The sequence below is a fragment of the Acomys russatus genome, chromosome 24 (genome assembly GCF_903995435.1).
Source record: "Acomys russatus chromosome 24, mAcoRus1.1, whole genome shotgun sequence".
Classification (NCBI taxonomy): domain Eukaryota; kingdom Metazoa; phylum Chordata; class Mammalia; order Rodentia; family Muridae; genus Acomys; species Acomys russatus.
In genome coordinates, this window is record NC_067160.1 from 15,770,766 (window position 1) to 15,784,482 (window position 13,717).

At 44.3% G+C, this 13,717-nt stretch overlaps 1 protein-coding gene across 1 annotated transcript in view; it reads left to right on the top strand.

Annotated features, from left to right (window-relative positions):
* Mettl8 (methyltransferase 8, methylcytidine) overlaps window positions 1-13,360 on the top strand; it is an 81,204-nt gene extending 67,844 nt beyond the window's left edge. The window contains exons 5-10 of the mRNA XM_051166525.1: window positions 10-59; window positions 3,922-3,985; window positions 6,099-6,238; window positions 11,760-11,866; window positions 12,251-12,316; window positions 13,087-13,360. Coding sequence (XP_051022482.1) covers window positions 10-59; window positions 3,922-3,985; window positions 6,099-6,238; window positions 11,760-11,866; window positions 12,251-12,316; window positions 13,087-13,247 — 588 coding nt within the window. The 3' untranslated portion in view covers window positions 13,248-13,360. The remainder of the gene's footprint in view (window positions 1-9; window positions 60-3,921; window positions 3,986-6,098; window positions 6,239-11,759; window positions 11,867-12,250; window positions 12,317-13,086) is intronic.
* The last annotated feature ends 357 nt before the right edge of the window (window positions 13,361-13,717 follow it).

Below are 13,717 nucleotides of genomic sequence, written 5' to 3' on the forward strand. Positions count from 1 at the left end.
CGGTTTTAGGTTGGCTGTGGTGCGGGAAATAGTGTCTTTCCAATCCTGAACACCTTGCAGTGAGTTTTAAGTATTTTCCCTATAAAATCTTACATATTTATGGGATGTCGAAAAATTCTGGAAATACCTTGTCATGTCTATGCCAGGAGTGTTCTGCATTCCCATATAAACCATGACTAAAGGAAGTTTCAAAAGACACGTCCTCAGTGACTAACATCACACGAACCAGGAAACATTCTGCAAAAGCATTCCACAGCCACAAGCTTGAAGTAGTTTTTAAACTCGTGTTTACGTAGAAGGCAGAAGGAGAAAAGAGCAAGAGATCTCATCCTTCCACAAGCTGTGCTCTGCTCAGCATCAGACATGGTGTGCCCCTCCTGGGGAGCAGATGGCACCTTACACAGAGACTTGAGTGTGAAGCACACACCTCACTCTTCATCTTATGGTGCCAGCATCGCTCAAGGGACATACAACACACCCCCTTTGTACCGTCAGACCATTGTCCCCAGACTCTCAGTCAACTGGAGTGGTAGCACTGACCACAAGCCTCAGAAAAGTAGAAATGGATGAAGACAACACACAGATGTCCTCTTTACCCACTGCATGGCCACCACCAGTCTCATCTTGGTGCTTTGGGGTTTCTGTGATTAGGCCGCCCCTTACCAACACCTGTATCTTTTTTTTTTTTTTTTAATTTTTTTATTAATTTATTCTTGTTACATCTCAATGGTTATCCCATCCCTTGTATCCTCCCATTCTTCCCTCCCTCCCATTTTCCCCTTACTCCCCTCCCCTATGACTGTTCCTGAGGAGGATTTCTTCCCCCTGTATATGCTCATAGAGTATCAAGTCTCTTCTTGGCAACCTGCTGTCCTTCCTCTGAGTGCCACCAGGTCTCCCCCTCCAGGGGATATGGTCAAATATGAAGCACCAGAGTTCGTGTGAAAGTCATACCCCACTCTCCACTCAACTGTGGAGAATGTTCTGTCCATTGGCTAGATCTAGATAGGGGTTTAAAGTTTACCACCTGTATTGTCCTTGGCTGGTGCCTTAGTTTGAGTGGGACCCCTGGGGACACCTGTATCTTTTACCTCCTCTGATCTCTCTAGTTCTTCCTTTCTTTCTTAGCTTGACCTGATACCCTTCCCATCATTTACCCCACAGAAATCAGCAAAAGCTTATTTCAGAAAGCCTCCATCGGGAGGCGGTGAGGATTTCCCCCCTCACCTAACATAGTCACTGTACAAGTGCCATCCTGTATGCATACTTTTTAAACTTAACAATATGACCTTTTAAACTTTCATTTGCAAAAATGTAAAAGCATTTGAGAAAGCAGAGAAAAGCTCAGTGAATCTCCATAAACCCACCACCTTGATTCAACAATTACTAACACAACCATCGTGACACTTCTGGATTCAGGATGCATAGATATTCTCTGGTTCTTCCGACACCTAGTGTAACCAACAGTGCTTCCCAGCGTCATCCACTGGCCACTGTGGTGGCTAGCCATGGGGGTGAAGGGGGCTGGCAAATGTGGATGGTGTTACTCTTTTTGTGCTTACTATCTTGTCTCCCCTTTCCCAGCTTCTAAGATGAAATGTTCTATTCTCCTATATCACATGATGCCCTAGTGATTCTGGACCTTCTACCAAACATATATACCAGCCCTGCGAGTGGCTGTGTTAACTCTATGACTGATCTCAAGGCATTGCTAAGCATGCTGTCTTTAAATTTCTTGGTTCTCTATCTTATGTATTCCAGGTAGCCTAACAGTATGATAGAGCAAGAGCTCGATACATATTGATTATTCATCTCTGATTCCATACTAGTTAGTTGTACTTTCCCCTCTCTTAAGTTCCTCCCTCCCCCCTTTCTGTTTCCCTTCCTCCTCGTTTTTTCTTTTTCTTTTTCCTGCTCATCCTCCTGTTCCAAGCGGCCTTCTGCATACATCAGGCTGGCTGCACCCAAGACTCTTCTGTTTTTGTTGCCCATTACTGGGATTACAGGTGTGCCTAATAACCTAGGGAAATTAATTCCTCTTAAAAGCCAAACAGCGATCAGCCTTCCAAAGGAGAATTAAGCTTCCCCAGCCCTGGGATTAATATGTTACGTTTTCAGAATGTTTTGCCATAATTAGGCCATTGGACTTGAGCGGTCACGTCATCCTCCAAGGATCATCTAATTCTCAGGCCTCCCCCAAGACAGTTCTGCTGGCGTGGTGGTGGTAACATGTACACCGGGTACTGGGAGAGGGGCCAAGGCAGTCAGCTGACTTTACAGGAAGGCTTGGGATGCTGATGCAGTCAGAATCCTGTCTCAGTGGTCAGCTCGTCACCTTGACAGGACACAGCACATGCTTTCCCTTGGCCACCAGACTATTCTGGATCCATCAGGTGCCCTGTGACTACTTGGAGGTAGATGGCAGACCTTCCATGTGTGTTAGATGGCGTAGAGTCCATTAGAAAGGCATTCTGAATTGTGTGGACATTTCTAGGGGGTCATCTTAGTTTTAAGTTCCTGGGAGGCAGATGCAGGTTTCCTTAAATAATAATAGCAATAACAACAACAGCTGTAACAATGGCTGTCACTGCTGACTGCTTGTTCTCCTGAGCCATGAATCTTTCTAGAAGCCTTACCATGTTGACCCAGTCAGTCGTCACAACTGTCTCAGACATCACACTCCTCTCTATTCAAAGATGAAGAAACTGAGTTGCAGACAGATTAAGAAACCATCCGCCAGACAATTTACTTAGTAAGGGTGGAGCCAAGGCTAGGACATGTGCAGTCTGGTCCTAGGGGCCTTTCATCTTTAGTCACAGATCACACATGTGCCTCAGAGCTACCGGAGCACATGTCATATTCACACAGCACACAGTTGACCACAGGTCACAGTTATCTGGGTTTCGTGGAAGATCACAAAGTGTTCGCTGGAATAATATACTAATATACTAAGATTTACCCAATCATTGGGTAATGTCATACTCACCTGTTTCCAGCAATTCAGACCTTTTCTAAGCAGTGTGATACAAAGGTGGTTTGATGCCAGTATGCAGAGGGTGATCGCCAAGAGCGCTGGCCCACGGAAGTCACAGTGTCTGCCTGCCCGTGAATGGTGCAGGGCCCATTCGCCATCCCTTCATCTGAAATAAAGGCCAAATGTGAAATTTTAAGTGTGGGCGCCAATTAAAAAGTCAAAGTTTTTTATATGCATAAATGTTTCTCCGTAAAATAAATAAATAAAATGAACAAAATTATTATTATTAGCATACTGTAAATAAAGAAAGTGTGAATCAAATTCAGAAAGAAGTGGCAAATCCAGCATCCAACTCAGGTAAGTTAGGCACCTAAGCCCATAATCTCAGTGTCTGATAAGATAACTTTGTTCCCTACTTTATATTCTCACGCTTGGTGTATACATTAGGTTCAATAAGTGCTTGACAATAACCTGAAAAGATAGCCAAGAATTTGTATATTAGAGTTTAATTCTCTTTCAAAAATTACGTTTATTGCCATTATAAAACTGTATGTGCTTCTGCCCTGTCAGGGCATCAGAGCATCTGTCGGGAAAGGTTCAAAAGGCAAATGTACTAAATAAAGGAAGAATGAAGGATGCGGCGTTCTGGGGGGTCGGGGGGGGGGGGGGGGGGGGGAAGTCGGGGGGGGGGGAAGGCCGCAGGGCCAGCTGCCGGGCATGCTGGGTAAGAGAGAGGAGAAGGAGGAAGGAGGAACAGCATGGGCAGATAGGCTTAGACATTTCCACATGAGGGTGTGATAAGAAGTAAGGCAGGGCCTCCTTCAACCCAGGACGGAAGCTTCAAAGTTACCGTGTAGTGACAAGTACTTGTCACCCCTGCGGGTCCTTTTCTTCTCTAGTTTGAATGTGTTTGACCCTGGATTTAAATGTCTTCTCTATTTGCATAGGAACATTCCAGGATCCTTTCTTTATTGCTGTGATTTTGCTTCTGAAGCCGTGGAGCTTGTAAAGGTACGCTTTAATATAGTCTTTAATAGAAGCATGGGCTGACGAGATGACTCTGTCCATAGATGCTTGTCATGCAAACAGGGAGACCTGAGTTCAAATCCCTAGTGCCTATGTTAAAAAGCCAGCTTGGCAGCATGGGTGATCCCAGTACTGAGCCAGGGGGAGGAAGATCCTGGGGCTTGCTGGCCAACCAGTCTAAACAAGTCAGTGAGCTCCAAGCAATTGAAAAGGATAGCCAGTACTGATTGCTGGCATGCACGTGCACACACACACACATGTATACACACATAAATTAAAAATAAAAAGAGGAACTGGATGTAGTGGCACACGCCTTTAATCTCAACACCCAGAAGACAGAGACAGGCAGATTTCTATGAGTTAAAGGCTAGCCTGGTCTACATAGTGAGTTCCAGGACAGCCAGAGCTACATAGTGAGATCCTGTCTCAAAAAAGAAAAACAAAACCCAAAACTAAATAAATGAATAAATAAAGAGAGGCTTTAAAAGTTCTAATTTGAGAGGCCTGGAGAGATTAGCTGAAGAGCCGTATCAGTCCACATGGGTACTCACAGCTATCTCTGACTCCAGTTTCACGGGATCTAACACACATTTGGTCCTGGCTCCCACATGGTGGCTCACAGCCATCTGTAGCTCCAGCCTCAGAGGATGCAGTGTCCTCTTCTGGCCTCTGAAGGCACCAGGCACAGACATACATGCAGGCAAAACACCTACACACATAAAAATACATACTTATTTTTAAAAGGTCTAATTTATTTGCTTTTGAAGTAATCGATTTCTTCTGAAATGTTTCTGCACCAAGTGCACCTATGACGACTTTTAGCTGAGCTTTTGCAATTCCTGGAAGTTATTTCAACTGATGCAGAAGTATTTTACCTATATAGGATGCCCGGTTTTACCTGAAAACAGTAGAAGCTGTTTTGAGTTTAAGAGAAATATCATGGCTGGGTAGATGGCTCAATGGCTGAGAGCACACGCTGCTCTTGCAGAGGACCTGAGTTCGGTTCCCAGCACCTCCTGTAACTCCAATTCCTGGGGGCCAGCGCCGTCTCAGCTCATACACAAACCCACACTCATATACACATCATTAAAAATCAAAAGCATAAAAAAAAAGAAAAAAAAATCAAAAGCATTTTCATTCAGAAATACTCATGTTCATGAATGAAGTCCAAAGGATACCAAGACCAGTAATATCAGTCAATATTCTGTCTACCCCAGGCTGAATTTCTTAACTAAACCTCCATAAAGCCCTCTCTCCTTCATGCCTGTCTCACACCTTACACACAATCTGGCACATAGTAGGCACTCATTGAATTGAAATTGTTTGAGATGAGAAAATCTAAGGCTGTGAGGAAAGCAGCAGGGACCTGGGCTTCCTCCACAAGTCCATCAGTGCTAGCAAGCCTTCATTGGAACGAAGAGGCAGTTGCAGCAAACGGGGAGTGGAAAGAAACCCCATTAACAAGGAATGCAGGGAGATAGCTCCATCAGTAAAGTGCTTGCCTTGCAAGCCTGAGGGCCTGAATTCAGCCCCCCAGAACCTGCCCAGAACCCGGTGATGTGTGCTTGTAACCCCAGCCCTGCACCGCCAGGAAGATGGATCCCTGGAGTACGTGGCCAGCTGGCCTAGCCTAGTGGACAAGTCCCAGAACAGGGACTGGCTCCAAACTAAGATGGACTGAACTTGGGGAAAGACAGCTGAGGTTGTGCCGTGGCCTCCATAAAGTGCACACAGTGGATTTTAGCACACGCAGCGCTGCGCACTCCTCACTGTTACCTAACTTTGGACATGCGGTGGAAGATGTTCTGTATTTTACAGAAAAGGAAACATGGAAAAAGCAGAGCACTCATTACATTTGTTTGTTTGGGGGTTATGCATGCCGAGGACTCATGTGGAGATGAGAGAACAATTTGGGGGAGTCAGTTTTCTTCTATCACGTAGGTCCCAAGAGCAAGCACCTTTACCAGCCAAGCCATCTCACTGACCCAAGAAAGAGATGTTTTTAAAATGACCTTTCACAAAGGAAGGAAGGAGAAGGAAGGGGAGAAAGCCTCCAGAAGTCTGCTAACTCCCGCTTTTTATTCCTCCATGGTGATAGTCGCACGCGTCCTACAGTGAGGCCCACTGCTCTGCCTTTACCCACGACGTGTGCGATGGCGGCCTGGCCTACCCTTTCCCGCCGGGGACGCTGGATGTCGTTCTCCTCGTGTTCGTGCTCTCTTCCATTCACCCTGACAGGTAAACGAGGACGAGCGGGCAAAGCTGGCGTGCAGAGCTCCCTCATCAGCCGTCGTTTCTAGAACTAGCAAAGCAAAAATGACAATGCCTGAATTTATTTATCGAACTCCGTCATATTTAACATGCCAGCCTTTTAAATGCAGTTTCTCCTTTCTTCATACTTTTAAGAAAGAAGCTGGTCAAATGCTTCATTAGCAAGCTTTCTGTCACTGTCAGAATGAAGTGAGCATATTCTGCCAAGACACATACCTATTAAAAGTGACAGCACTTCAAGGAAATTACAGCTGCAGAGCAGCCTAATAGTCTCCCAGGAGGAAGATTGTACATGGTGATCAGAAACAAACATCTTTGATTTAGCGTCTTCTTGAGTGTTTGGGGAGAGCCGGGCTACAGTCTGGGCAGCTCCGCACAGGTCCAATGAGGGGCTTTCAAACTTACGATTCAAAGAAGCCTGCTCAGGAGTCATGCTGTAGGGATTCCAGATTGTCTCTGGGCCTTTAGGATCTAAGGTGGGTTGAGAACTGTGATTTATTTATATGGGCATGTGTTTGTGTGTGTGTGTGTGTTGTGTGTGTGCGTGTGTGTGCGTGTGTGTGTGTGTGCGCGCGCATATGTGCGTGTTGCTGGGCATTAACCATAGGATCTTGGGCATGTTGGGCATGAGCTCTTGTACTGGGTATCCCCTGAAATATGATTTACATTTTTATGTTGGCATGATGTTGGTTTTCACTTTCGATTTTTTGAGAAAGAGTCTCATTATGTAGCCTATGCTGACTTGAGCTCTCTATCCAGCTCAGGCTGACCTCAAACTCCCACTGACCCTCCTGCCTCAACCTCCGCCCTGATGAGATTGCAGGCATGCTCCACCATGCCCACCCAACAGAACTTGGACTGTTCTGAGATTTCACAGGCTCTGAGAAGAGGGTACAGATCTGCATCCGATTTTTCTTGCTTGGTAGTATGATCGCTTCCCACTGAAATGTGAGTCCTGTGCACTAAGCTGCTAGGACATTTGTTTGCTTCTTAGTTCCCATCCAAAGTTGAGGATTTTACTACCTAAAGAGGGAAATTTTGATTCCCAAATTAACCCAAAAGAAAATTATATTTATACCTGATGCATAGATTAGGTTCCGTCAAGCCATCTTGCCTCCTTGGTTTCCATAACGCGTTTCTTTTCTGATAACATGTTCATCTGTTGGCACTGCTGCAGAATAGTCAAAATGTCATCTCTGCGTTTGCTTCCTCTGTGAATGGTTAAAAGAATGGTGCACGTGGTAAAGAACAAGAGTTCCTATTTGGTACTTAAAGCTGGAAATGCATAGATTCTAAATAAGACTGCAAAAAGACTATTTGAGATTGGTTTAGATATTGTGTTTTATCATAATATGAATTGAATATTAATAAGAAGGGGAAACAGATATCTTAGGATATTGCTTTTATAATGCAGTATTCACTGTTTATTATAAAGTAATTCAAATGTGTCATGCCAATACAACTGTATGTATTATATATGGAAATGAGCTAAAAATAAAGTGAGTGAGCTGTGGTGGAACACACCTGTGGTTAAGGCAGAAGGACCCTTGGTGTTTGAGAGCAACCTGGGCAACACAGTGAAACCCCACCTTGAGTCATTTTAACTAAATAAAAGTGAGAAAAATGAATCAAAGAGAGGCCATGAAAATAAAGAAACAGTTAAGCAGATGTCTTTAGGATCATTTAGGGCTATAATTGCGAATGTGCATCCAAGAACATTCTAGAAAAATAGCTTGTTGGCAGCAGCAATGAAGAAGTGGCAGTAATTCAGCTAGACCCTGGGTCTGAGGGTCACAGTGTACCTGGACGTACCTCACAGGAGGCTACAGAAGAGTGCAACTGTCTCTCTGGCCATCAAAATAAAAGAGAATATAAGACACAAACTGTAAATAAAAGCAGCGTGGAACTTAGCAAGTAATGCAGATTTTTATTATCTGTTTGGCCTGTTTTTATCTTTTATTCTTTCCTCTTACTCTGTCCAGAGGCCAGTAAGGACAGCAGTCAGCTGAAGTGCACAAAATAAAGAAAGGTCCGGGCACCCTAGCACTAGGATGAGGCAGGTGGGTCTCTGGGAGGGAGGGAGGGAGGGGACATGATGGTTGCTGTCAATGTAAACGTGACAGTCTGGAATCACCTGAGAGCTTCCCATCAACTGGCATGGGAAGACCCATCTTCCTATGTGTGGGCCGTGCCCTGGCCAAGGAATCCTGAACTATACAAGATGGGGAAAGCAAGCCAACACTAGCGTGGGCGGGCTCACAGTTCTCTGCTTTCTGACAAGATGGGGTGTGGCCAGCCGCTTCAAGCTCCTGACCCCTTGATTTCGCCTCCATGGTAGCCTTTGACTTTCTCCCTTGAGCTACTCCTGTCAATATATGTTCTCACAGCAACAGGAACAGCTGCTAAGACAGGGCTTTGTCCCATGGCTGTCTTTTCTACTTCATTCTCAGCCTGGTCCCACCATGATTCCCAGAAGCTCGTGTGGAAATGACTGACAGGAGAAACAGCTCCTACTTGTGTCCTACCCACACACTCTGATGTTAGGCCAGGATTTAAACAATGGCTGCGTAGTGAGGTGCTTCACTTTTTATTTTCCTACATTACTTATTTCAGTATAATTCCAGGAAATTTACAATGTCCATAATGAACTTACCTTGAAATTATATATATTTTTTTAAGGTTTAGATTTTTTATTTGATTTTATATGCACTGGTGTTTTGCCTGCATGTCTGTCTGTGTGAAGGTGTTGGATCCCCTGGAGCTGGAGTTACAGGCAGGTGTGAGCTGCTGTGTGGAAGCTGGGAATAGAACCCAGGTCCTCTGGATGAACAGCCAGTGCTCTTAATGCTGAGCCATGTCTCCAGTCCCCCAGGCTGTTTTACTTTTGGTTTTTTGTTGTTGGTGTTTTTTTGTTTTGTTTTGTTTTGTTTTTCATTGTTTCATTGTCAGAGGCCATTCTTTTTCTTTCTTTCACACACAGCATGAAAGTGGCCTGAAGTGAACAAAGAATAACACTTACCTGTCGGGTATTTATGCTTTTTTCTTTCTTTCTTCCTTGTGTTGTGAATGAAACTCAGGGCCTCACACATGCAGGCCAGCAGCCTTGCACAGACTTCGGTAGCATGGCTCCTCCAGCTTATATTCCAGTTTTTAAAAAGAGCTTTTCACCTAAACATACAACCTCTGTCATAGTTTGCCGCTGTTCAGACTTATTTTCATAGCAGCTTTTATTTTTTTCCCTACTTGCTTTCTTTATAACATGGATTTCGCCCCACTATTCCACTAAATGTAGTATTTAAAGGATTTTAAAATTGTGTGTATGTATGGATGTGTGCACATGTATATATTATGGTGTGTGTGTGTGTGTGTGTGTGTGTGTGTGTGTGTGTGTGTGTGTGTGTGTGTGTGTTCCACAGCATGATGTGGAGGCAGAAGGCTATTTCGTGGTGTCACGTCTCTCCTTTCACCCTCAGGCTTTCGTGACAAGTACTTTCACCTGCTGAGCCATCTTGGAAGCCATGAGTGTTGTTTTACTTGAAAGGAACTCATAAATTCTCTGAAGTAACCTCATCTTTTTTAAATAAGAAAGCCTCAGCAACTTGAAGTGGATCAGTTGAAGCAGAAGCCAAGCTGGGTGTGGTGGCGTAGATATGTAACACTAGTAGGGAGAGGAGGAGGAGGCGGGAGGAGTACTGCAAGTTCAAGGCCAGCCTGGGCTACACAGTGAGCTCCAGACCATCCTGGGCTACATGTCAAACCTTGTCTTAAAAGCCCAAATCAAACAAGCATGAGAGAGACAATGCAGCGTTGTGTGTAGGTTGCCTTTCCTCTTCCCTCCCACAGAAGGCAATGGCAAGAGTTGCCCGCCCTGAATGCCATCGCCTGTGGGCTCCATGGGTTCTCTCCAGCGGGGCTCTGTGGGCAGCTGATGCCGGTCACTCAGCAGTCCCTGGCCCACAAAACACAGGCTGTGAACACAGACCCAAAATACTAAATCAAGGCCTCTTTAAGAGGCAGCGTTTGATTGCGTGCTACATAAGCAGAATGAGCAATCAACAAGAACAAAGCAAGAGCTTCCTGGTATTGAGCTGGGAACTGGGCTGTGACTACAGTCAAAATAGGGCAAGAATAAGGATAAAAGATTTCTTTTTCTCGAGAGGAACCCATGAACACAAAGGCACAGGGCACAGAGTAACAGAGTGCCGTAGTGTTTGGTTGGAAGAGATGCTTTGGGTTAGAAGGCACTAGAAACACCATCAGAAAGATTCATGCCAAGAACCCTATAAGAAATAAACCTTTGCCCTCTGGATTAAAATCATGGCTTTTTATTTATTTTTTATTTTTTCAATGAAGCGACTTGACAGGACCATTGTTTGAAGTCAAATAACTCATTGGTAACATCCATGAAGAATTACCAAGAAGGATACTGTAGTGTACTAGAAAGTGATTCTGTTTCTGGACTTGGAGAGGTCATTGTTTGCCCCAAGGACCTGCCAGTGGGAAACAGAAAATAGCAAAGAGGAGAAGTAAGAGGATGAAAAAAACTTGATAGGTACATGGATAGGAGAGTGAAAGAAAAGAAAAGTGATCTCCATCTTGAGTGTATGGGGATACCTTTCAACTTAGTAAAGAAGTCAGGAGTTAAGAGATGGCTCGGCAGGTAAAGTGTTTGCTGTGTATGCCTGAGGACCCCAGTTCAGATTGCTAGAACCCAGGTAAAAGACACCAAGCAGGCATGGATGATCCCTGTAGGTTGGCCTTCAGGAGGCAGAGGCAGAGGACAGCCTGTAGCTTGGCCTTCAGGAGGCAGAGGAATCCAGGAGCGAGGTGGCTCATCAGACTAGCCAGAATGTGGGGTCCACGAGAGACCCTGCATGATGTCAAGTTAGGGCTTATACATACATGTGAACATGCATATGCACACTCATGCATGTAGTGCATGCACACGCAAACAGAAAATTGAAAAGAAAGGAAGGAAGGAAGGAAAGCAGGCAGCCAATAAACTAACACGGAGAAAAGATGATCTGTTTAGCTATATAAACTTGGGATGGCTCTAGCATCTTGTTTTAATTTGCAGGAAGAAATGACGTGCCTTCACTTTTGTCTCCTTCCTTATTTAATGGCAGAAATGTAGGTGGATGGGTGGTTGAGTCATCTGGTTGCTTGGAGACAGGGCTGCACTGTGTAGCTGAGGCTAGCCCACGACCCTCCTGCTGTTGCCACAGTCTGAGATCACAGGTGTGCACCACTGTAGCAGGTTCGTGGTTTCCAGTTCAGTTTCAACACAGGACATCAGACATTTCCAGCTGAATTCAGTTCTTAAAACACTTAGACTTCTGAATTTGGTTCTTTTAATACAAAATGCTTTTGTTTTGGGTTGTTTGTTTGTTTCTCTTACATATATGGTTTCTTCTTATTTTGTCTCCAAGAAGGTTGACCCTAGCATATAAAACATTTCCACATAGCGTATCTCACTTTGTTTTCAAAGGATGCAAGCCGTTATCCATCGACTGTCGGAGTTGCTGAAGCCCGGGGGAGTGCTGTTATTTCGGGATCATGGGAGATACGATAATGCTCAGCTTCGTTTTAAAAAAGGTACTAGGGGCTGGAGAGGTGGCTCAGGGGTAGGTGTGCGTGCTGCCCTTGAGGACAGCAGGAGTTTAGTTCCAGCACCCACATCAGGTGGCTCAAAACCACCTGTAGCTCCAGCTGCAGGGGATCTGAAACCCTCCTCTGGCCTCCTCAAGCACCCACACACATCTGCGTATACCAACACACAGACACATAATACATAATTAAAAATAAACCTTTTTTTAAAGGTAATAGTATATTGAGTTCTAAGTTATTTTCATGTGTTTTTGAGAAAATTAAAAATTTTGTGTCATTGTTTTGATTTATCTTGTCTTTTTAGGGAATATCAAGTTTTTCTTTTTCTTTCTTTCTTTCTTTCTTTCTTTCTTTCTTTCTTTCTTTTTTTAGGGCGTTGTTTATCTGAAAACTTTTATGTCCGAGGAGATGGTACCAGAGCCTATTTCTTTACAAAAGGTATGCTGATTTATCTAGCCCAGGATAAGCGATGAGCCCTGAAGACTCTCCTCAAGTAATGGTTTGCAGGGACACACACAGCAGCTGTGACCACGAGGCCTCGGTGGTGTAGACCCTGGATGTCTTCCTGCCCTGCTGCGTATAGTATTGCACATAACAGTGTGCAGTGGCCTTTAGCCTTTTCATCTTCTCCCAGTTAAAACTACTTTTAAAGAGTCACTCCTTTCACTCTTACACTGGAATAAAGGTGCAGCGTGGGTCACTTTGGAGATATCAGTGGCCTGCATGTGAAAGGGGCTTATAAAAGGCCACAGCCACAGGAAAGAATTGTGGTTTTCTGAGTGTATAGAAGATTAGTTCTCACCAGCCAATGTCTTGTCTTAAACAAGTGCTTCTGACAACACCAAGTGAATCCTGCAATCAAGGCTTCTCCAGACTCATGAGAGCCTTTTATACTATGTGATCTTGGGTTGTTGTAAAGCAAAGGCTCAGAAAGGAGGCACATTTCAAAATATTGAAAGCTGTTGCCATAGCTCAGCTCACAATTTTCTGCTCTGACCTGCTGACCCTGTCAGGCTGTTCACACTTGCAATATATGGAGGAGATAAAAGAGCCCCACTTGGTTTTGTGGGTTCCCTTCACCTACCTATATAGTGCTTCTTGGTATAAAGAAAACTTGAATGAGCAGTCCTCTGAGGTGTTCCGCTAATTCTCACCTCTTCTCTCCCCTGTCACGTGTTCTATCTTTGACTGCCACTTTTGTCTCAAAGGGGAAATCCACCACATGTTCTGCTGCCAGGCCGGATTACATGAAAAGCAAAATCTGGTTGATCATCGCTTGCAAGTTAATAGGAAAAAACAAGTGAAAATGCACCGAGTGTGGGTTCAAGGAAAATTCCAGAAGCCATTGCACTGGACTCAAAGGAGCTGAAATTAGCATTTTCACTCCTTCCTTGTGACTGAACTCTGTGTCCTGTTAAGTATCAAACCAGGGTGTGATATTGTTCAAAGGCTTCTTTCCAAAGACAAATAGAGCATCCGCAGCAGTCTATTGTCTGCACTCTTTGGGACATGTTAAGTACATCAGAGTGACGTGGAAGAAAGTCCCACCCTCTGTCTTCTCAGAACTTGAAATATATGTTTGTTTGGTTTTGTTTCATCTAGCTATGTTTCCTGTGATTTTATAGGTTTGAGAAATGTAACCTGTCCATTTTTTAGAAATGGAAAAAACTATCTGCTTTATTATTGGGTGTAGTAAAGCAGTCAAACTGCCCTCTATTGTCAGCTGGTAGCAGAGGCATGGCATGCCTTGGTTTTAGGGGAACTTACAAGCTCAGAATGAAGGTTTATTGTTTTATTGGTTTTTGTTTTGTTCTGTTCTTATCTATTTTCTCCATTCCC